This window comes from Diachasma alloeum, unplaced genomic scaffold (assembly GCF_001412515.2).
Source record: "Diachasma alloeum isolate Michigan unplaced genomic scaffold, Dall2.0 Dall_scaffold_00327, whole genome shotgun sequence".
NCBI lineage: Eukaryota > Metazoa > Arthropoda > Insecta > Hymenoptera > Braconidae > Diachasma > Diachasma alloeum.
In genome coordinates this window covers 454,517-476,507 of record NW_021680466.1, presented here as the reverse complement: position 1 = coordinate 476,507, position 21,991 = coordinate 454,517, and the positions used below count along the sequence as shown (strand labels likewise).

General features: G+C 34.8%; 3 protein-coding genes across 5 annotated transcripts in view; 2 read left to right on the top strand and 1 right to left on the bottom strand.

Moving 5' to 3' along the window:
- Positions 1 to 21,991, top strand: part of LOC107040349 (protein LSM12 homolog A) — a 90,768-nt gene that overhangs the window by 31,359 nt on the left and 37,418 nt on the right. The window lies entirely within an intron of this gene.
- On the top strand, positions 1,180 to 6,573 carry LOC107040298. Its single transcript, XM_015260325.1, has 7 exons — positions 1,180 to 1,215; positions 1,285 to 1,512; positions 2,913 to 3,007; positions 3,069 to 3,206; positions 3,939 to 4,174; positions 4,771 to 5,239; positions 6,243 to 6,573. The coding sequence occupies exons 1-7, from the start codon at positions 1,180 to 1,182 to the stop codon at positions 6,571 to 6,573; spliced, it is 1,533 nt and encodes a 510-aa protein (XP_015115811.1).
- On the bottom strand, positions 8,846 to 20,845 carry LOC107040342 (endothelin-converting enzyme homolog). Of its 2 annotated transcripts, none has more exons than XM_015260393.1 (12): positions 20,677 to 20,845; positions 17,747 to 17,860; positions 16,369 to 16,525; positions 16,068 to 16,277; positions 14,758 to 15,038; positions 13,640 to 13,738; positions 13,392 to 13,562; positions 13,052 to 13,200; positions 12,661 to 12,883; positions 11,847 to 12,306; positions 10,513 to 10,659; positions 8,846 to 9,646 (listed from the first exon to the last, which is right to left on the bottom strand). In XM_015260393.1, exons 1-12 carry the CDS (start codon positions 20,686 to 20,688, stop codon positions 9,330 to 9,332), a joined length of 2,340 nt encoding a protein of 779 aa, XP_015115879.1. In that variant the 5' UTR covers positions 20,689 to 20,845; the 3' UTR covers positions 8,846 to 9,329. The 2 variants fall into 2 exon arrangements, with proteins under 2 accessions (XP_015115879.1, XP_015115880.1); XM_015260394.1 differs by lacking the exon at positions 20,677 to 20,845 and adding an exon at positions 19,121 to 19,393.

The window sequence follows — 21,991 nt, the reverse complement described above, 5'->3', positions numbered from 1 at the left end:
ACTCCTGTGTGTATAAACACACAGGTGTATAAAACTTCAACTGCGTGAAACACACCGGTGTATAAAAATGCAATTGCGTGATACACACAGGTGTATAAAAATGCAACTGCGTGATACACACAGGTGTATAAAAATGCAACTTCGTGAAACACACAGGTGTATAAAAATACAATTGCGTGAAACNACACAGTAGTATGAAACTTCAACTGCGTGAAACACACAGTAGTATGAAACTTCAACTGCGTGAAATACACAGCAGTATGAAAATTCGGCTGCGTGAAACACACAAACTTCACGCATGCGTGGAGTGTACGGGAGTGATTCATGCAATGGTGCGAATAGTCACGGCCAATTTATATCTGGACCTGAATTTATGTTTAAAGCTGAATTTATGCCCGAGACTAAATTCATGTAAGACACTAATTTCCAATACAACACTATTCACGAAATCAATTAATACTCTTCTCCATTCAACCCATGAAATCATCATATTTTATCAATTCTTGGACATATTTTAAGGATTAATTGTGTACTGTAGGAGGTATCACCAGTCAAGATGATTATTCATACAAAATTTTTATTTATACTCGTCAATTTGGGTATAAACCTGAATTTAAACCATGCCCCGAATACATTAACAATTTTGAATATAAGCCACGACCGGAATTTAAGCCTCGACTGAAATTTACTTTAAGACAATTTTAATTTCGTTGCCCCTAAATTTACATCACAGCCTGAAATTGTGTCTAAACCTGAATTTACTCCACATGCTCAGTTTTGTTGTGACTAAATTCATATCAGAGTCGGAATTTATGCCTGGACCTGAATTTATGTTTAAACCTGAATTTCTGCCAGAGACTAAATTCATGAGAGACACTAATTTCAATATTTGAAGCTGTCCAATAAATAAATCAATACTCCTCTCCATTGAACCCAACAAATCATCAATTGCTCATCAATTTTTTGATATTTCTTGAAGTTTATTATGGAGTCTCTATATTAATTGATGACTCATCGATTCTCAACAAAGAGTCACCTATTTTCTTGTCAATTGAAGAAAGTAAAAATGCTGTCAATTTACTTTGACATGCATTGTCATCGAGTTCGTCACTTGCCGAGGGTATATAAGACCCCAGTGATTGATTGCTATATTCTTTCCGTGGCTACGTCGAGTGCAATATGAATCCAGCAGTCAAGACGATTTTATTATTGCTGGTAAGTAAATCCTGATTTCCATTTGTTCAACTATTTTTCTTTTAATTAATGAATAAATGGATCATCCAGGTGATCTTTACACCCACAAACGGAAAGGTCTGCGTACCCATACTGAAGACACGACGAGAAGTCGAATCAGCTATGAAATTACCGGGGAGAATTCACATTTGGGACTCCTCTATTCGAGATTTCGGCCTTCTCGAGGCACTCATGAGAGATGGAGAGCTTTTATGCAGTGTTGATTTCATCACTCGTGAGGACTTCGAGGGGAGGACCCTTGTGGTTGCCGTAGCCTCAGTAAGTTTAGAATCTTAAGAATCTTAGAAACAATCTCACAAATTGAAAAAAAAAACACGAAAGTTCATTTCATTCTAAAACAAGTGGGAAATTGCTCTTGTATTTCATATAGTAAAGTTACTTTTGCTAATGAGTTAGTAATATGTCGCCGAGTGGTTATTTTGCCCATCATTTCCTGTTATCACGTATAATTCATTGTTTGCTTCCTTTTGTCAAATTGAAGAAGATTTCTTTTCAACTAATTTTGTCACATTTTCAAATTAATTGAATGTTATCATCATCATTATTCTCATTATCCCTTTGTTCCGTACAACCGATTGTCTTTTTTACGGTTCAATATCTCCCCTCAGCCCTTCGATAAAATGTTAATAGAAAAATTTTATTTACCCATACTTGAATGAATTTGAAAAATTACATTTGTATACATTCATGAAAAATTCTAAATTTTCAACAATCATCATAAAAATCAAATTAACCAATATAGCTATCATAATCATCTTTTAATTTCGATTTAATGGCATTAAAAGAGACATTTTAAGAAGCTATGATTTAATCCATTTGAATATCACATTCAAAGATATTCCCGGAATTATGGTTTTTAAAAAATACAAATTTTTTGCAAATTTTCAAATAAATCAAAATAACGATTATTGCTATCACCTTCATCTTCGAACTCGGTCAATAGGACATCCAAACGAATTTTTGATGCCATCATTCAATCAATTCAGAATATTTTTTTAGTTATCGTGCACGAAGAGAAATGTTCCGTAAAAATTACGGAACTCTCACTTCACTCACCGATTACGGAATCGACTCAGAAAATTTAAGTGACGATATCGTCATTTTTCTGAAGAGATTCAGATAAAAATTATGGAACGCTCCGGAATTACGGAAAAGATACGTAATTTTCATTGAATATTTCTCTCCGTGTGGGACAACTGATTTTCGAAAAAATTTGAAAATTAGAAAAAACTAATCGATGAATTAAATTTTAATCAATAGCGATCGATAGGGTTCTACAATACCCACATTTGAAAAAAATAGTATATTTCGTAACGAGTGCAAAAAAGTGTTTTTTGGCGAGAGGGAGGTTATATAATCCCACGAGCTAAAAAACATTTTTTCACGAGTTACGAACAATATTTTTCATCACAATGTGGCGGAAATTGGACTTTTAGGCACGCAGCGTGATGAAAAATGTAATTCCATCCATTCATTAGCGAATAATTGAAGAAAAATTTTGTCATCTACGTACACACATACACACACACATTGCATTTTGTTTATGAATCATACCGGGTCGATATAACCCAAAAAATCCAAAATTCAAATTCAAACGATTACAAAGCTTTCATTCGAAAGGAAAAAAAAAGTTAACTTTCACTCTCTCATTTTTTTAGAGGCGCCCTTATGTTCGCGTCGAGGGTAATTACACCAGAGTTAGTGGCTACCTTGGGGATATATGGACGAGCTTGGAAAAAACCTTGAACTTTACGTAAATGGTCAATAACTTGATGTTCGATAAAAAAAAAAAGTTAAATCATCTCTTGTTTCAGATCAATTTTCGTAAAACCAGGAGCAAGCAATAGAAAAATGTTGACAAATGGAACTATCGATGTATTGTTGGAAGCCAAGATCATGAACACGTACCCAGCTGGCCACTACGTATACAGTTATCAAGTCGCCACAAACTCGTAAATTCCTTCAACTCATTGAAAATAACAAATCTTTGCTCCCTTGTATCCCCATTACTCACTTTCAACCCTTCTCTTGATGGCTGCCTCACATTTATAGAATTTTTTTATAATTTCTTTGCTGCAATTAATTCCGTTACGGACTGATAAAGGAGTGGGGGGGGGAGGGATTATCTCCAAATCTATAGATGGCAAAATTCTCCTGAAAATCTTTTTTGTGGAAAATTCCATTGGCTACGAAAAAGGTCTAAATGATGATTCGGCTATCTCCTTTTGATTCTGAGATACGTTGAAAAAACTGATTCTGAATTTTCTGCGGCTGTAGTGGTCACGCGGGGAAAGTGTGGCTCCAGCTGTCATTCAAGCTAAGCAGCGTTCAATCTGCCCAGTACTTGGATGGGTGTCCGCATCCATCCGGATGGATGGAACATCTAACCGCGTGGGACTACAGTCGCTAGGCACGAATGTAGAGAACCACTGTGCCCATTGAGTCAGTGTGACTAATGGACACAGTGGAATCTCTGCATTATCGGCCGCCTGCACGACTGAGGTTTTTTCCATGGTTTCCCTGGCAGTTCAATCCCGAATGGGGAGCAGTTGGGGATAAAGTAAGGTTGGCCCATGGTAACACAGATAGGGAAGGGAACAAAATGTAAAAAACCGAGAGGGTATACATATGGAACCAAAATATTTTCTGCTGATGACTCGTAATCGACGAATTATTATTTTTAGATATTCATTATTCGCGTTATCAGAAGGTACGAAAATATCAGTTTGGTGGTACGTCAAGATCTTCAGCGGTGGTCTCTGGGCCATGACCTCTCTCTTTCTTATCGGTATAACATTCATGCTAGTGGGAATGTACAGGATTAAAAAAACTACCTGTCATGATTACGTCGAGTGTCATGATGAGCTTGATGCTGTTTCACTGGATTTATTGTGTGCTTTAGGAGGTATTACTGGTCAAGGTAATTATTTATATAAAATTAGTATTTCTTCTTTTAAATTTTCACCTGGACCTGAATTAAAACCTGGAATTCACGCATTGAGCTAAATTTTATTCTGAACCTGAATTTAATCCGTGACCGGATTTCAGCTCCGATCTGAATTTAATCTGCGACATGAACTCAAGTCCGGACCTGAATAGAATCTGCGATCTGAATCTAATACGCGATCTGAATTAAACGTGACCTGAAGCGAATCCACGACCTGCATTTAATCCGCGGCAGGATTTAAGCCCCGACCTGAAATTAAGAAGTGACCTGAATTTAAGTCCCGGCCAGGAATTGAGAAATTACCTAAATTCACGCCCAACCTGGAATTAAGACGCGACCTGAATTTAAGCCTTGACTTGAATTTAAGCGTCGACCTGAAATTAATTCGTGATCTGAATTTAAGCCTTGACTTGGATTTTTATGAACGTGATTTTTTTAACTTTTGAACCTGAATTGATAGGGAGACCTGAATTTATGCCTTGTCCTAAATTCAGACCTGAACCCAAAAATTCTTTTGAAATTACATCCTAACCCTCACCCCCCAATCCAAAATAAAAAAATCTGTCCAGGAGTCCAGATGATGCCCTCATCACCGTCCTTGAGGATCCTCATGATAACATCACTGATGATGGGTCTCCTCATATACAGCGGTTTCTCCGGCAACCTTACCTCATACCTCGCCTCACGAGGTAGCTTCACTCCCCTACAATCCATCCACGACGTCGCCCAGAAGCGAACACACTCCTTATGCATGAGGCGCAACAGTCTCGTGTACAAGGACATAATGACCTCGGTATTGGGCCCTGGATTATCATTAAAGGGCCTCATCAATACCGGCAACTGTCCCGACATGAGAGACTCCAAGAATCTTTGCAAATCCGATGTTATTTACATGGAAGCACCGGACATATTTATCGACGCTTATCGACAGTCAACACAACGATGCAAAATGATTCAACTGCCTGGTAACTACTGGGGATTGAGGATCTCTTTCGTATTCGCTCGATTCTCACCTTATCGGCGGGTTATCGACAGATAGTAAGTGATAGATCGTTCAACTAGGGATACTTCGTACACTTTTTTTTCATTAAAAAAAAAGCTATTTGGAAAATTCCACTTTGAAATTCTGAATTTATTTAGTTTGAATTTCATTTTTTTTTCTTCAATTTCACCGTATAGTTTTCAGTTTAATGGTTTCTCATTCCTTCATCCCGTTTTTGCCGCATATTTTTTTTTCCCCCCAATGGCATTTCCAGTTTTTCCAATCAGTGCTTCTTTTCTGAGGTGTTCCCGCGCGGCCACCCATCCATCTAGTGACCACGCTCAGCGCTGCTTAGCTTCCCAGAGCTAAGCCGCAGTGCGCTAGCCCGTAGGGCTCATTTGAATTTAATTTAATTTATTTATTTATTTACTCATACTTCGAATTTATTTCATTATAGAATTGAAAAAAAAACATTAAAAATCATGATTTTTTTTAACTTGAAAAAAAAAAATTTTTTGTTCGAAAACTTCGGAAAAAATTATTTGAAAATAAATTGAAGACCGACGACGGTGGCCGAAAAAAGTATTATTCCCATCAGTACTCCCAAGAATGAAAAAAAGTTGACAAAAAAAATATTGAATGAAAAAAAATTTTTTTTGTTTACTTGCGTCAAACTATCGTTTTTTTACTGTTTAATTTTGCCCCACTCTCCCTATATACTATAAATAAAAATTTTCTATTAACATTATATCCAAAGGCAGAGGGGAGAAAGTAACTGTAAAAAAGACAGTCGGGTGCATAGACGAAAGCAATAATAAGAATACTGACGATGGTAACAGTCAACTAAGTTGAAAATTCGACAAAATTAGTTACAAAGAAATCGTACTTAATTTAATAAAATGAAATAAATAATGAATTATACGTACTAGACAGAAATTATGTGCAAAATTACCATTCGGAAGGATATTGCTAATTTATTAGCAAAAATAATAACTGTACTAATACAAGTGCACTTTTTCACTTGTTTTTATTAAAAAATGAACTTGATTATTTATTCAGCTTGATGAGACTCCACTCATCAGGGATTTTTGACTATCTCGAGAGAAAGTGGATATCCCGAGAATTACGTGACGACGTGCACCATAAATTTGACTTCAAACCTGTTGAATACGGCCACATAATAATTATATTTCTGGGATTATGCACGATGATTCTACTCAGTGCATTGATCTGCATTTTTGAGATAATATGGCATCGAATTAAATTGAGATGTGAGAGAAAACGGAAGATCAAAAGACGCCTGAAGACACTGGTGAAATTGACAGAGGGAAATTTCCCGAAAAATTCGTACCTGAAGAGCAATTATCCCCAAATAAAGAGAATTACGTGAAAATGAATTGATTAATTCCATAAACTTTTCAAAGCAATGTCGAATTTATTTAATTCATTCATGTTATTTACATATACTTCACACCTCCATTCACCATTGATTAATAATAACTTAAATGAAAAGAAGAATTTTAATTTCTTTTCACAATCAATGACATTACAATACAGTGACTTAAAATTTCATATTCTCTTTCTCATCGGAAAATAATTCACTTTTTATTATTTATTATCATCACTATCCTGCCCGCAGAAATAATGCACTCGAAAATCATCAATTAATCTACTTCATATTATCAAACTGCATCGTGTTTAATACAAAAAGTATTTTACATTGTGAGATGATTATTTGGAATCAAGTGGATGAAGAATAATTAATCAATTGGATTGTTGGTTTGTGGTGTTAACCAATAACAGCATTATTTCTTCCCCCAATTCACTCCATGAAAAATGATTAATTATTGGATATAGAGGTATTGTTGAACGTTTATACTCAGCGAAAGACATTGACTGAATAAAACACTTGCTTATGAATTTGTTCAGTGCCTGAATAAAAATGAAAAACAAAAAGCCCGATTAACTAGATATGTATGCACTATCAACGTGAAAACATTTAAACATCCACCAATCATTCACATCATGGCGATTTTTTTTATTGGAAGACGCCCACCCCTCAGCTATATTTCCATAATAATTAACAACAAACATGATGGTAATTATGATTAAGGATATCCAAGTATCTTTTACAGTTTGGTACAGATCACAATAAAGATTCAACTATTTTCAATCATCAAATTTGTCAATTAAATTGACTAAGAAAATTTGGAAGAAAATCATGAAGATTCAGAGTTATTAGAATGACATTTTCTACAGAATTATTATTTTTAAAAGATTCCCTGTTTGTAAATAAATAATTGAAATTGTATAAACTTTCGGAAATCTTATTTTTGTCTGAGAAGACGACGGTTATAAAAATTTTTTTAAAGAAGAACAATTGAAAAATGTGATTGATGATTTTTGAAAATTGTTAGTTTTTGCCCAAAAAATTTGTTTTTCCAACTTGGTCCCAATATCTCTGCGGGGTTTCAAGCTATAAAATCGCCCTTTGGTTCACTCAAAGAACAGGAAAAACTCGTCAAAATGAGGCGTCATACATAACATTATCTTCAGTTTGATGGGGTTTACGGAAAAAAACTTTTTTTTTAATCGTTAATTACTCAAAAAGCTAAGTTTTTTCCATCAGAAATTTGAGAAATTGTCTTTCGCCGCAGTTCAGCGGTTGTTAATTTTTTTATTGAGACAAGTATTGAAAAATGACCGAAAATCGCTATTATTCGTGCAATTATCGTCCAAACAAGTAAATATTCAATTAAATATTAGCAAATGGTGGAGGTTAGACTTATTATATCTTCCATTATTCATCTTCAGTATGATTTTTTGAGTGACAAATTTGTATTGCTCTAATTATACAATAGAAATACATTTTTCATTTGTTGGTAATCGAGAATTTAATTGAATTGACTCATTTTTTTATTATTCAGGTGAATATATTTACTCATTTGGGGCATAATTGCATGAATAACAGTGATTTTCGGTCGTTTTCAATACTTGTCCCACTGAAAAAAATGATAACCGCCGAATTGCGGCAAAAGACAAACTAATTGTCGCCAAAATTCCTTTACTTTTATTGAGAATTTTTAGTGAAAATTTCAGATTTTTTATTAAATTAGCCTTTTTAGTAATTAACGATTGAAAAATAGTATATTGTGTTACAAGTGCGTAAAGAACCACTTTTTCGCACGTACGCGTAACACATCCTATTTTTTGTAATAACTGCCGAGTTCACTGTTTGGAACCGTAGTAGAACTAAAGTGGTTGCTTTTGTGCATGATGTGCGTAAAGTTCAAGGTAGTGCGTAAAATGAATTGGTAGTGCGTAAAGCGACGCTTTACGCATTCGAAATTCACTTTACGCACGACCTCTGAACTTGACGCACATTGTGCGTAAAACAACCACTTTACATACACTAAACGGTTTCGAAAAGTGAACTTTTGAGGCAGATATTACAAAAAAATGTTTTCCCGTATAAACCCCGTCAAACTGACGATAATGCAATGTATGACGTCTCATTTTGAAAGGTTTTTCATGTTCTTTGAGTCAAAGGGCGATTTGATAGTTTGAAACTCCGCAGAAATATTGGGCACAATTTGGAAAAAAAATTTGTTTTACGAAAAATTCGGACCTGCAAAGTTTAAATAATAAAATCATTGTAAAACGACTGGAAACGAGGGTCAAATGGGGCTCAATCCGATAGAAAAATATTTCAGTAAAGAAAAAATAACCAAAGTACGTGGATATGCTCAATTAACGTACACAATGTCAAAGATATTGCCACTCAGTTATTTCTCTATTGTATGGAGGAATAAGGTGAATTGAGACCGTGAATTCAATTCATTAAATCCACTGTTTGTATCATCATCAGGTTTATTGATTAATTTAATATGAAAATAAATAATAAAAAATTTTACGTCGCCATTGGGGATTGGATGTCACCAGAGAAATGATGATTGAAATTTTATCCTTGGGGTTTTAACATTTCTTCTCAAAAAATTGCGTGACCATTCCAATTGTTATCGTTATTCATCCCTCATTTTTAGTGCCATTCATGGTTTCTAGGGATTGACTCTGCACGATGAATTTATCTCATGATCTCACTCAACTGAAGTCAATGAAAAAATTTATTCTCTCGAATTTTTAACACTACCAAACCTCGCACTTGTCCCCGGGATTCATTTTTGAACCCTTCGGGCAGTTGAATTCAGCTGAAAATTCTGGCAAATTTGAAAGTGGTCCTATGACTCGGTATTTTGGTGGACAGTGCGAGTCTTTCTCTACTTGAAGGCCTATTGACTCTGGTGTTATTGCGGAACACCAGACCTGGGCAAAATTCAGGAAAAATAGTTGGCGATGGGTGAGTTGGAGACCTGGCAATGGCAATTGGTCTTGATAGCTCTTCAGGGTGGCCAGATATGCGTGATAGGCAGCTTTGAGACCTCCATTATCAGCTATATTTTCACCTGAAGCCAAGAAGAAAAACCTCGTCAAATGAATAGTTCAATTTTCCGTGGAAAAAAAGCAAGCAGGGGGCAGTGCAAAAGTTTATACATTGTTAAAAATTTTCGTCTGAATTTTCCCTGCCAAATCGCGGAAATTTTTATCGTGTTTAATTTCCACTGAAACTTCAGGAAATCTCGTAATTGAAAAATCAAATATACCATAGATTTTTAGTTTGAATTATCAGAAAATCAATAGAATTCTTGATTTTTCCGTTCAATTATTCCGTGAAAATTCGGGAAAATCAGGAAAATTCGAGGAAAAATTGAAAATTCATATCATTTTGTTTCTGAATTTTGTCAAGCTGTGAAATTTCTGTTCGATTTCCACTGAAAACTCATGAATTTCTTTGAATTCTATACAAAACGAAATTTTATCACGATTCTCCCCCTAAATCGAATTCAATTTTATCGAATTTAATTTCTAACATGAAAAATCCAATATTTCAAATACTTTGTATGAACGGGTATATATTTTCTGTCCAAATTTCAAGTTGATATCTCGCTTTTGGCGCAAACTAGCAAACTACAATTTTTTTAATGAAAAAACAAAAACAGGAATATTTCCATAACTTTGTATGAACGGGTATATGTGTTTTGATTGATTTAGATAGAAGGCATCGAAACGAATATTTTGAATATAAAAAAATCGAAATCAGTCCCCTAGTTTTGAAGATATTTGTGGAAAACAATTTAAAAACGAATCGCTTTTTTTTCAAAAAACATTAGATCGATCGAGTTGGAATTTTGCAAAATTGGAGAATGTGAAAATTGGACGGTTACAATGCTTCCATTCGGAAGCAAAAAACGAAATTGATAAATTTATTCACCTAGGGTTTGTCGTCCGTTAATGTTTCTCCCCTCAATTTGAAAATCGCCATATTGTTCCACAAAACATTCGGTTCTGTTTTTGAATCTGTCTATTGTTGCGTTGTTCCACCATTTGTGGAGATTCCCATGTAGATCGTATTCACGTCCTGAAAAAATGAAAGAAAATCAATTTTTTATTGAATTTTGGTCTTGGGAGTGGAAAAAAAACTACTGAAATGCGAAAAAAAACATTGAGCCGTAAATTGTCAGCCAACGAGGGATGGAAAAATCTGAAAGATGGTTTAAAAAATTCGTTCATTCTGTAGAATTTTATTCATTTTATTATTTTTTTCAAAATTCGTTTCATTCAGTTTCAACAAATGTTTGAAAATACGAGGTGGAGGCGCCGCCATCTTTTAGGCTTCTTGCAACATGGCGGCGTCGGTCGAAATAATTTGTTTTCTTTAGGAAATTGGGAAATATGTTGTTCTTAAAACTACTATAATTTTTTAGATACTTCAATTGACAAAATCAATTTTTTTTCAATTCTTCCGGTTAGCCAGTCAATTGTAATTGAAGAAAAACAACGCGTGGCGGGGTTTCCCTCATAGTGTGACCAAACTATGTTTAAGGATGTTTAGCTAGTGTCGGTAAATTGTCGGTAAATGTGTTTTTTTTTTTCATGGTCAAGGAAAATTCTGTAATTTTTTCGGCTGACAGCAAAACACATAAAATTAACATTTCTAACGTCAAAAGAAAATTAATCACAATAGTCTCGGCAGAAATGAATAAACTAATTTTTCCTGATACACGGGCTCTTATGAAATTTCTGTTCAAATTGATAATTATCATCGCAGTATACCCTAACCGGGTCGAAGCGATGTAAAATAACGATTAAAAAAAATTGATAATTCATCTAGTAGAAGACTCTAAAAATAGAAATAAAAATAGAAGGTAATGTGTAAAATCATACTGAATCCAGTGGCCAGAGAAAAATCTGGGGTACCCGGCAAAAAGAGGAAATATTTGAATGATTCTATCGCATATAAGCGCATGTTAGCGCATGCATTTGGTGCATTTTGTCTATTTCATTTCTAAATAATGAACATGGGTTGGTGGATTGACATTTGTATCAAAGTGAAGGTAATATCTTCATCTCTCAGTTTTAAAAAAACATCAATTTTTTTCAAGTATTTGCGATTTTGGAGAAACATTCTTAAGGTTATTGGAGACAAAAACGGTAACACCAATGTTTTTTATAGAGGATAATTTCATCTGACTATCGTCTCGATGTCATTTTGCCCCAGACTCTCATTTTTTAACTCTTCAAAGATTAAAACAAATACATTCTCACCCTGATCATCGAATGCATGAGTCAGTTCATGACCCATGACCACTCCAATCCCCCCGAAGTTGAGACTACTGGGGTTCTCCATGTCGTAGAAAGGGTTCTGGAGAATTCCAGCTGGAAAAACAATTTGATTCTTGGTCGGTGAGTAGTAGGCGTTGACAGTCAGTGGTGTCATGATCCAGGTGGTCTTGTTGACTGGTCTGTCCAGCTTCTCCAGGTTCTTCCTCAAGGTGTATTTGTTCACTCTGATGTTATTCAGGAAGTACTCGTTCTGCCTTATCTGGAGATCCTTGTAGCGCTCGTCGAGCTCGTTAGAGTTGAGGATGAAATTGGGAAAGCCTATCATGTCGGCTATGGCATTGGCCTTCTCCTCGGCGGCCTTGCGGGTCTCCTCGTCCATCCAGTCGAGGTTCTTCAGGTTCTTGACGAATGCCGCACGAATCTCGTTGATCATCTCCTCGGCCTGGAATAATTCTTTTTGTGACATTGGAAAATAAATTATTTATTCAAAATAACAATCGGATTGTGCTCCAATTTTCTTCATAATTTTTTTTTTGCATCTTCGAGTTTCTCTTTTTCTCGTGATAGCCGTACGCGGAGACACATGTGGCATCCAGTCAGGCGAATGGTGGAATGAACCCCACAGGGACGGGGGAATTGTTACTGGGGTTGGAAAGATACTCTTTAAATTGAATGAAGACGATTAAAAAAAAGGGATGAAAAATAAATTTTCAATTGCATTATTTATGCAAAAAAATATCAGATTATGGTGCTAAGATCGTCAACTTGCACTAGGTGTGAGAATTAGTTTTCATACTTTGGGTTTGCTCTTCCCATGGAACACATCTCTGACGAACATGGCCCCTATGGCGAACCCCATGACGTTGTTTGTGTCACTGACGCAGTATCTCCACTGCTCCTCTCTCCCTTCTGACCCTATCAGAGCCTTCCTCAGGCCCTTGTAGGCCTCTCTGAAGGGTTTTGATAGAAATGCGGTGAGGGATCTCACTGTCTGCCATACTAAATAATTATTAAGAACTCTAGAACAAGAAGAGACGAGAGAAAATTGATTAATTGATTGATTGATTAACCTTTTTTTATGAAGAACATCTTTAATCTCTTGCGCTAGAAAAATTATCACAGGTTTTTTTTATTACAAAGAATATTGGTCTTGAGGTAGAAATGAGGAAATTATTTTTTACACTTACATTTTACCGTCAGTAGTTTTATTATACTCCTGAACCAATTTCGTGAGTTTCTTGAAGTATCCAGGTGCAAAATTAACAATTTTAGTTTTACTGTTAATTTTTTTATTCACCAATTTCGTTGCGTTTTGAAAATAATCCAACCAGGACATCTGAAAAATAGTCGAGAGGATTGATTTTCTGAGTTTATTGAGTCGCAATTCTGCAGCGAAGTGATGAACTCCTCTCGTTTTTTGGCGAAAAAAATGGGTAATTCACTTTGAACTTTTCAGTTTCATCGCTTCACCACTGAATTATTATCCGTTAACATTCTTCAATTGAAAGAGGATTTACGTGTACTGACAAATGGTGCTAGTTTCTGTAAATCACCGACGGTCATGAGATTGTACAGCTTCTCCTCGTCTCTCCTCTCCTCCTGGGGAGTCGTTATCTCAGCTATTTTAGTTTCAAAGTCGATCACAGCCTGCATCTGACGCTGAGTCTCAGCCTCTTCACCCCCCAGTAGCACTCCGATCTGATGATAACAATTGTAATTCGGATTTTCTATGATTTTTTGTCATTTTTAAACATTAATTTACCTATCATCAATACCTTGGTCATGTAATCGAGGTATGCGGCGAGGACTTTTCCATGCTCTGTCTTGTTCAAATAGTTGTCGGTGGTGGGGAGGGTAAGACCACCTTGGTCAATCTGAAAATATAATAAAATGACGATTTTTTTGCAAATGAATCGATGTAATTAAATCTTTTTCGCCATTAATTAAAATTTAAATCATCCATTAGTTTTTTAATTTTAGAATTTTTTCGGAAATCGGTTGTCCGACGATAACTAAAAAGAAAATGTTCTGAATTGATAAATGATGGCTTAAAAAATTTGTTTGAATGTTTTTTTGACCTAGTTCGAAAATGAAGGCGATAGCAATAATCGTTATTTTGATTTATTTGAAAATTTGCAAAAATTTTGTATTTTTTCAAAATCAGAATTTCAGGGGTATCTTTGAATATCAGGCTTCAAATGAATTCAATCGTAGCTTAAAATGTTTGTTTCAATGCCATTAAATCGAAGTTAAAAGATGATTATGATAGCTACATTGGTTGATTTGATTTTTATCATGATTGTTGAAAATTTCGAATTTTCCATGAATTTCCCTGAAAGTGAACTTTCTGATGGTTTCTTCAAATGTGATGTTTCAAATTCATTCGAGTATGTATAAATAAAATTTTTCTATTAACATTTTATCGAAGGGCTGAGAGGAGAGGTAGAACTGTAAAAAAGACAAACGATTGTATAGAAGAAAGCGGTAATGAGAATAATTATGATGATAACATTCAACTGAGTTGAAAATCTGAGAAAATTAGTTTTAAAAAAATATTCAATTTAATAAAATGAAATAAACAATGAATTATACATGATAGAAGAAAATCATGTGCAAAATAACCATTTGGAAGCAAATTACTCATTTATTTGCATAAATAAAGATACTATGGCAATACAAGAACTATTTTCCGCTTTTTTCCCTAAAGGAAGAATTATGGAAATGAATGGATGAACAAGTGCTAAAAATCTGGAAAACTTCAGGTGTCATTTGAACCTTTTCGAAAATAATCCTGATTTTTGAAAGATTTTTTTTATTACTCCAGTGCCTCAAAACAATTTCATTTTTTTTTTGAATTTTTAAAAAATGAAAACTATTAATCGAGAAAACTTACTTGGATGATGTGTTTGGTGCTATTCCTGTCATCCTCGTTGACAGCCCACGCAAAAAGTCCCCCCATATTGTATACATTCTGCAGCACGTGCATACTGTTCTGGAGACTCCATCGACTGACATTGAATCCCCCCGTGATATTCCACCCCCCGACGTTCTCCAGAAGCGTCAGCATGGGCTGTCCCCCGAGAGCCTCAATGGTCTCATTAGCATCCATGCACGATAAATAATACAATTTTGCTTTTTGTTCGGCTTTTGATTTCATCTCAGCAAATGGTTTCTCTGAATAAAATTCATAATAGAATTACAAAAAATTCATCTCACAAGGATTTTTACTAAAATTTCGGCTGCAGTTATTGGAAATTTTCATAACATTGAAGTTCCATTGAAATTTCGAGGAATTTTGTCGGTGAAAATTTAAACTTTTAGAAAAATTCGATGAAAAGTGTAACATTTAATTCAATTATTCCATGAAAATTAGGAGAAATCAAGAAAATTCAGGATAATGTATTCTTGAATTTTCAATTAATTGAAAATTGTGCGTAATTTGACACTGAATATTCACATTTTGACTGAAAATTCAAGAGATTTGTGGAGCTTTCATCGTTCTACTGCTCAAAAATTGTGGAATTTCACTGGATATTCAGTGAAATTTGGAATTTCATCAGTTTTTTCCCCTAAATTGAATTTAAGGATATGCAAGTATCTTTTCCAGTCTGGTACAGGTCAAACTATGGAATCAGCCATTTTCAATCATCAAATTCGTCAATTAAGTTGCGTGAAAAAAATTTGAAAAAAATCATGAATATTTAGCGCCATTAAAATTACATTTTGCACAGAATTATCATGTTTTGAACATTTCTTGTTCATAAATATATTATTGAAATTGTTTAAACATTCGGAAACCTTATTGTTTATAATCGTGATTGTTTATAAATGATTTTTAGAAAAAGCTCGAAATTTAAAAAAATTGCAATTTTAAATAATTTCATCAATCTTCCTCCATAAATGAACTTTATAATTTTTTCAGGTTCTTAAAATGTTTTCTAACTGTTCAACATCGAGATTCAAATTCAGACCTGCAAAGTTTAAATAATAAAATCATTGTAAAATATCCGAAAACTTCGGGTCAAATGGGGCTCAAATGAAAACTCCGATGTTCGACTACAAAAGTAGAAAAGCATTTTACTGGAGAAAAAATAGCCAAAGTACTTGGACATTCTTGACGTCTCTCTCAATTTCAATTTTTCTCCACTAGTGAATATTCCTCACACATCAGGTGCCTTATTGATCATAACGAAGCATACAAACCTAGAACATTTTTTACAACTAGCTGATTCTCCTGCTCCAGTTTTCCAAAAGTCCCCCACATGCTCTTGCCATCGGGTATTGGATTCTTCTTGATCCAGCCGCCGCACGCATACTCATAAAAATCATCGCATGGATCGACTTTGGGGTTGATGCTGTTGATGATGGAAGCAGCGACCGTGACGCAACGCTCGGTCAAGCAGTGCAGACCTTCTGCAAAAGCCAGTGATTAGACTCTCGTGGTTATAAATTTCCAAACGCCCCCTCGAGATAACATTGATTATCATTCTGTATTGATACGGACCATCTGAGTTTGATGTTACGTGCAGAATTTGTGCGTCATCCCAGCCATGTTTGCGTCCCATCATGATGAGGAGCATGACGATCATTACGAAAAGGCCAATGCAGGTTACCACTAGGCATTTTTCTAGGGTTGTTCTCGCTCTCCATAGAGTTGATCCCTAAGGGAATTCATCCATTTTATTTAAATATACAGTAGTGGCTTAATATAAGATACCTCTCTATAAGATACCTCGCGCTCCGAGCGCTCGAGGCCTACCCCCACTCTCGGCACTTTTATCGCCTCCCGAATGTGTATGTTCCGTGGGCTTCTTATAAGATCCCTATGGCCCCGGTCATTTTTCAACGGGAAGAGAGTAATTATAAGGATCAAACGGTGTTAAGGGTCAAACGGGAGGGACGAACAAAGTGATCATGAGAGTCTAATGACCTTAAGAGGGGTCACACCACTTTTTTCAAGTAATGGAAATATACATCGATTTTTTTTCACTTTTCCCATCGAAAAATCGTAATTTTTAGTCTGTGATTGTTCTCGAGTCCACCAACAATCGCCCAACGTCAGAAATTTGGGGACAAATTAGGCTCAAATGAAATCACCGTCTCACGCAGGATTAAAATCGTATGAAATCAAGTGAAATCAGTGAAATCCTGGGATTTCATCGATTGCAAGTGATTTCAACTGAAATCACTTGCACCATTTGGGGACAAATCGGACTCAAATGGAATCACCGTGTCACGCAGGACTGAAATCGGGCTCAAATGAAATCACCGTGTCACGCAGGATTGAAATCGTATGAAATCAGGTGAAATCAGTAAAATCCTGGGATTTCATCGATTTCAGGCGATTTCAATTGAAATCACTTGCGATCGATGAAATCTCATGAAATCATGAAATGAGCTACTCATGAAATCCTGTCGAATATTTAAAAGAAAGAGAAACTTTCGACTTATTTGTGGTGTATTCTTCTACGTATGCCCATTTACGTGTATTATTTTTATTTAAAAATTCTCGAACTTCAACCAATGACTGTTCATGGTTATGTGGCCATTGGTCAATATCGCCAGGCAAAAGGAGCAATTTAATTTCTTTTCCCAATCAATTCCGTTGCTCTCGGTGATTTGAAATTTCCTATTCTCTTTCTTATCGAAGAATGATTAATTTCTTATTTTTTACTATGAACACTATCCTGCAAAAAGTATTTTACATTGGGAGATGATTATTTGGAATCAAGAGGATGAAGAATGATTAATTAAATATGAAAACTAAATTAAAACTTTTTCGGAAGTTCGCGGGGATAACGTCTCTTTATCCAATTAAAATAAGCCACAGTGATAAACTGGTATTTCCTGCTTCCTCAGATAATGAAACCATGAATAATTACCGAGTGATATCTTATGTGAGTTGCGGATGTACTTATTCCCTCGCTGTTGAGCACGACTGAACCAATGCTGCTACTGTCCTCATCTTCAAATTCCGCCTGCTTGTACCTCGTCATCTGGGATTCAATAAAATCCATTCTATATTCAACAAAATTCATGGATTTTCGAAGTAAAATGCAATGAAAAAAAAAATAATAATAAGAAAAAGTAATATTTTTCTACTTTGAAAGAAGGGCAGGAATTTTTTCTCTGTTAAATACTAAATGATCAAATTCAAGGCCTTCACACGAGAAATGTCGAGTCAATATATTTCAAAATGAAATTATAACTACTTCAGATTTATCGATGAATGTAGTAATGAAGAATTAGTTTAAAGTTCATGTAATGATGAAGAATGTGCAAAGAGTTCTCTTTAACGTATTTGATCTCATGAGATGTTGAATATACGCAATATCTCAAGCCAATACACATGAGAAAATTCAATAGAAAACCTAGTGAATTCATTGGAAAATTCTATTAGAATTCTATAGGAATTCTATGCGGTTTCTATAAGATTTCTATTGGAATTCTATTGAAAAATTCAACTTATTTTATGCGCTGATTCAATTGCATATTTGATAGGAGAAAGTCAATATATTTTGAATTTCTGTTCGAATTTTTCTAGGGGAGGGTAGGCCAAAACGGATCCCTAGGGCAAAAGGGACCATTGACAGAAAATTGATAATTTTTATTTTTACATCCGAATGGAGTAAATTCGAAGTCATTTGTGGTTTGAGGTGATTAGCAAATCTGATCAAATTGCGGTTCAACGACACTTGTTTATAAAACCCCTGTGACGGTTACGATCAAAAAAACTCACTTTTAATCCAACACATTCAGTGTTCCTGATTTGAAGGAAAGAAAAAACAACAAAATTTATCAATTTTATATCAGAGGTCCGTTTTGCCCTACCCTCCCCTATTAGATTTATTGGGCACAAATTTTCAAAATTTTTTCCTCTGAATTTTGTTTTGTTTTGCGTTACCGAATCCGAGTGTAAAAACATAGAAAATTGATGCTCAAGCATTTTTATATAAAAATCTCAAGGGGAAAATTCAAAAAGAAATGCGACATCTATTGACTTTTTCTTACCGAGTATCCAATAGAATCAGTGCAAAAAACAAATAGAATTTTTTAGCGAATTTGCAAAGTTCTCAATTGAATTTTTTCGTACGTGAATCCATTGAGTTTATTCATCAATGTCTTAATTGAAGATGAAAACATTTTCATAAACAAATCCCTCTGAGGCACTCGTCAGTATTCCAAAGGTCACTTGGAATACTTGAAAATCCGGGTTAAATCTGGTCGACCAGAAATAAACTATTCCACATGAGTACCTAGTGTCGTCCAAGTGCCTCAAGACGTCCAGCAGTCTCGCCCAATTACTACAGAATTCTTCAGCACATGAACAAAAAAATTTTAACAACAATAGATCACTCGAGACATATGTCTCCCTGAATGTGTTTTTACTACGCGTGTCTATCCAGTTTCATCCAGCGATAACAATTCGTTAAACTTCTCACTCCGACACTCAGTATTATTCACTTATTTCACGATCCCTCTCATTCGCTATTCATTCGCTCTCGTTACCAATGCCCAGTGTCTACTGACTAACGTTTTATGGCAACATGTGGTACAACTCAAGGGAATCACTGAAATACGAATGATTTTGCCTGTTGGGATGAATTTATTCGTGCGCCTGCGTTGGGGTATTAATATTTCTGGTAAATAAACTCAACAGGAAACTGCTGGGTCAATTCATATGCATATGCGTGATTTAGATTTTCAGGAAAGAAAGGGGGCACCAATTTATGTTGAGGCTTATCTTTTTTTTTTCTGCTTCGTTTATGGAAATTTCGGAATTCGTTGAGATTACGTTGAATAGTCAACAATTGGAAAGACTTTTGTTGTTTTCTCTTCAGGTAGATTATTTTTAATCTTTAGGGTTTTGGAGTCTGACCCTTGTGATCTGTGTGGCCCTTTCAAATATTTGAATCTGAAGAATATTAATACTAAACAATTTTTGTTGTTTTTACCTGTTGATTTTTTTTTTGTTAAAATTTTGACACATCTTTTTTTCTGTTTTGTTTATGAAAATTTGAGAATTAGTTGAGATTACGTTGAATATTGGACAATTGGGAAGACATTTGTTGTTTTTTTTTCACTCTGATTTATTTTCAATTCTTCCCATTTTGGATTCTCACCCTTATGACAGTTGTGGCGCTTACAAGAATTTGAAAATTTGTAGAATATCAATACTAAAAAATTCTTATTGTTCGCTTTTATCCGTTGATTTTTTTTACTCCAATTTTTTAGGCTTATCTTTTTTTCCTTGACCCTTACGAGTGCTTGAAAGGATATAAATATTAGACGATTTTCATTATTCATTTTTATCCGTTAATTTTTTTTGTTAAAATTTTGGATTTTGACTTTTTTGACCTTTCAAAATGATGCGGAATAATTCTATTTTTTTTGTAATTCTGTTGGTCTTGAAAAACCTAGATATCACATAATTCGAAAAGTGGAGAATTTTTTTCCATCAAAAAAAAAAATGAAACTCTTTGCCCTGACCCTTTTGACATTATAGTCCACATTCGTACATCAGTTCTCAAAACCTACGCAGTTATCTACACAAAGTCAATCCCTCACCTAGACTCTAAAAATATCCGAAAAAAAATTTGACTTTCAAACCTAGACATCAATTATTTATTACCCCAATCTCTATCTCCATATTGCCTCCAAAAATACCTCTAACACTCCACCACAAACCCCCCCAGAAACTGATGCCCTCAAAAAAAATCGCAAAACAAGAAAAAATGAAAGGTTCAAAAGAAGAGGAAAATTTATTTTATTTATTATTATTATTTTTTTTTTCAAAAAAATAGATAATTACCTTAACTGACATTTTGTCGCAGCGTGTCCTCAGCGGTTGCCGCAATCACTCCATGTGTTTCCGATAAAAACTTCAAAACACCACTTCCAAATACTTGAAAAATCCCATATTCCTCAAAATATCAAAAAAAAATTATGAGAACGTACTGTTCCCTACGTTCTACTCCGCAGACGAGTTTCCCCATTACCCACCCCCTCCGCATCGCATCCCAATTATTGATTTTCCGCTGAACCTCGTGTGACCATTTTATTACCCCACATCTGCCATCTAGCATTCACCAGCGACCGATAAATGATAATAACAAATATTGATAAATAGGTGATTATTGTTCCGTCATTGAAAAACCAGAGAAATTTCCGTTTAAAAAGACAATGCGACGATGTAATTATCTTCGAAACATTCCGAGATATTTCACCAACATATTATTCTCAAATTAGTTTTTCGTGATTTTTCCGGGAAATAAATGAATAATTATATTGAATAATTATATAATTAATTAAAATAAAAAATAATTTTGAGACGGAAATATTTTATGAAAAATGATTCTGGGTATTGCAATTTTTTTCGGAGTAACCCGACATGTCTTGTGAAGCGTCAGTGATAATCTGTTGGACGTTTGACAGGAGATCTGATGCAAGGACATAAAACGTCATCTCATATCTCATAATGAAGCTCTAGTGCAATGTTTCAGTCACTAGGCTATTTGGAAAAAGAATGCATCAGCCATGAAATGGAACGGTATCTCCAACAATGTCCAAATAGAAAATGATACATTATCAGCAAAATTGTCAAAACTTTGTGCCGAAAAAATTTATGACTGCCAGATTAGATCTGAGCAGTTGGATATACGATGACTCATGCTATTGAAACAATGACCGAGATCTTACACTAGGAAACAAGGCGTTATCTTGCATCTCATAATAAAGTTTTAATGCAATATCCTAGTCACTGGACTATATGAGAAAAAGACTATATCAGTCATGGAAAACAACGGTGTCTTCAACAAGATGCAAATTTGATGTCACATAAATACAATGCATGGATTGAATGTAAAATAATAAATTGAAAATGATACATTATAAGCAAAAGTGTCAAAACTTTGTGCCGAAAAAATTTATGACTGCCAGATTAGATCTGAGCAGTTGGATATACGATGACTCATGCTATTGAAACAATGACCGAGATCTTACACTAGGAAACAAGGCGTTATCTTGCATCTCATAATAAAGTTTTAATGCAATATCCTAGTCACTGGACTATATGAGAAAAAGACTATATCAGTCATGGAAAACAACGGTGTCTTCAACAAGATGCA

Excerpts from the sequence above, each read along its gene's own strand:
- LOC107040342 (XM_015260393.1), bottom strand. Across the intron at positions 12,884-13,051 it reads AAAACTACTGACGGTAAAAT|AGTTCTTAATAATTATTTAG; the intron begins GTAAGTGTAAAA and ends TTCTTGTTCTAG. Across the intron at positions 10,660-11,846 it reads TCATGCATTCGATGATCAGG|GACGTGAATACGATCTACAT; the intron begins GTGAGAATGTAT and ends TCATTTTTTCAG.
- LOC107040298 (XM_015260325.1), top strand. The coding sequence starts at position 1,180 with ATGAATCCAGCAGTCAAGACGATTTTATTATTGCTG. Across the intron at positions 3,207-3,938 it reads TATCAAGTCGCCACAAACTC|ATATTCATTATTCGCGTTAT; the intron begins GTAAATTCCTTC and ends TATTATTTTTAG. Across the intron at positions 5,240-6,242 it reads CGGCGGGTTATCGACAGATA|CTTGATGAGACTCCACTCAT; the intron begins GTAAGTGATAGA and ends TTATTTATTCAG.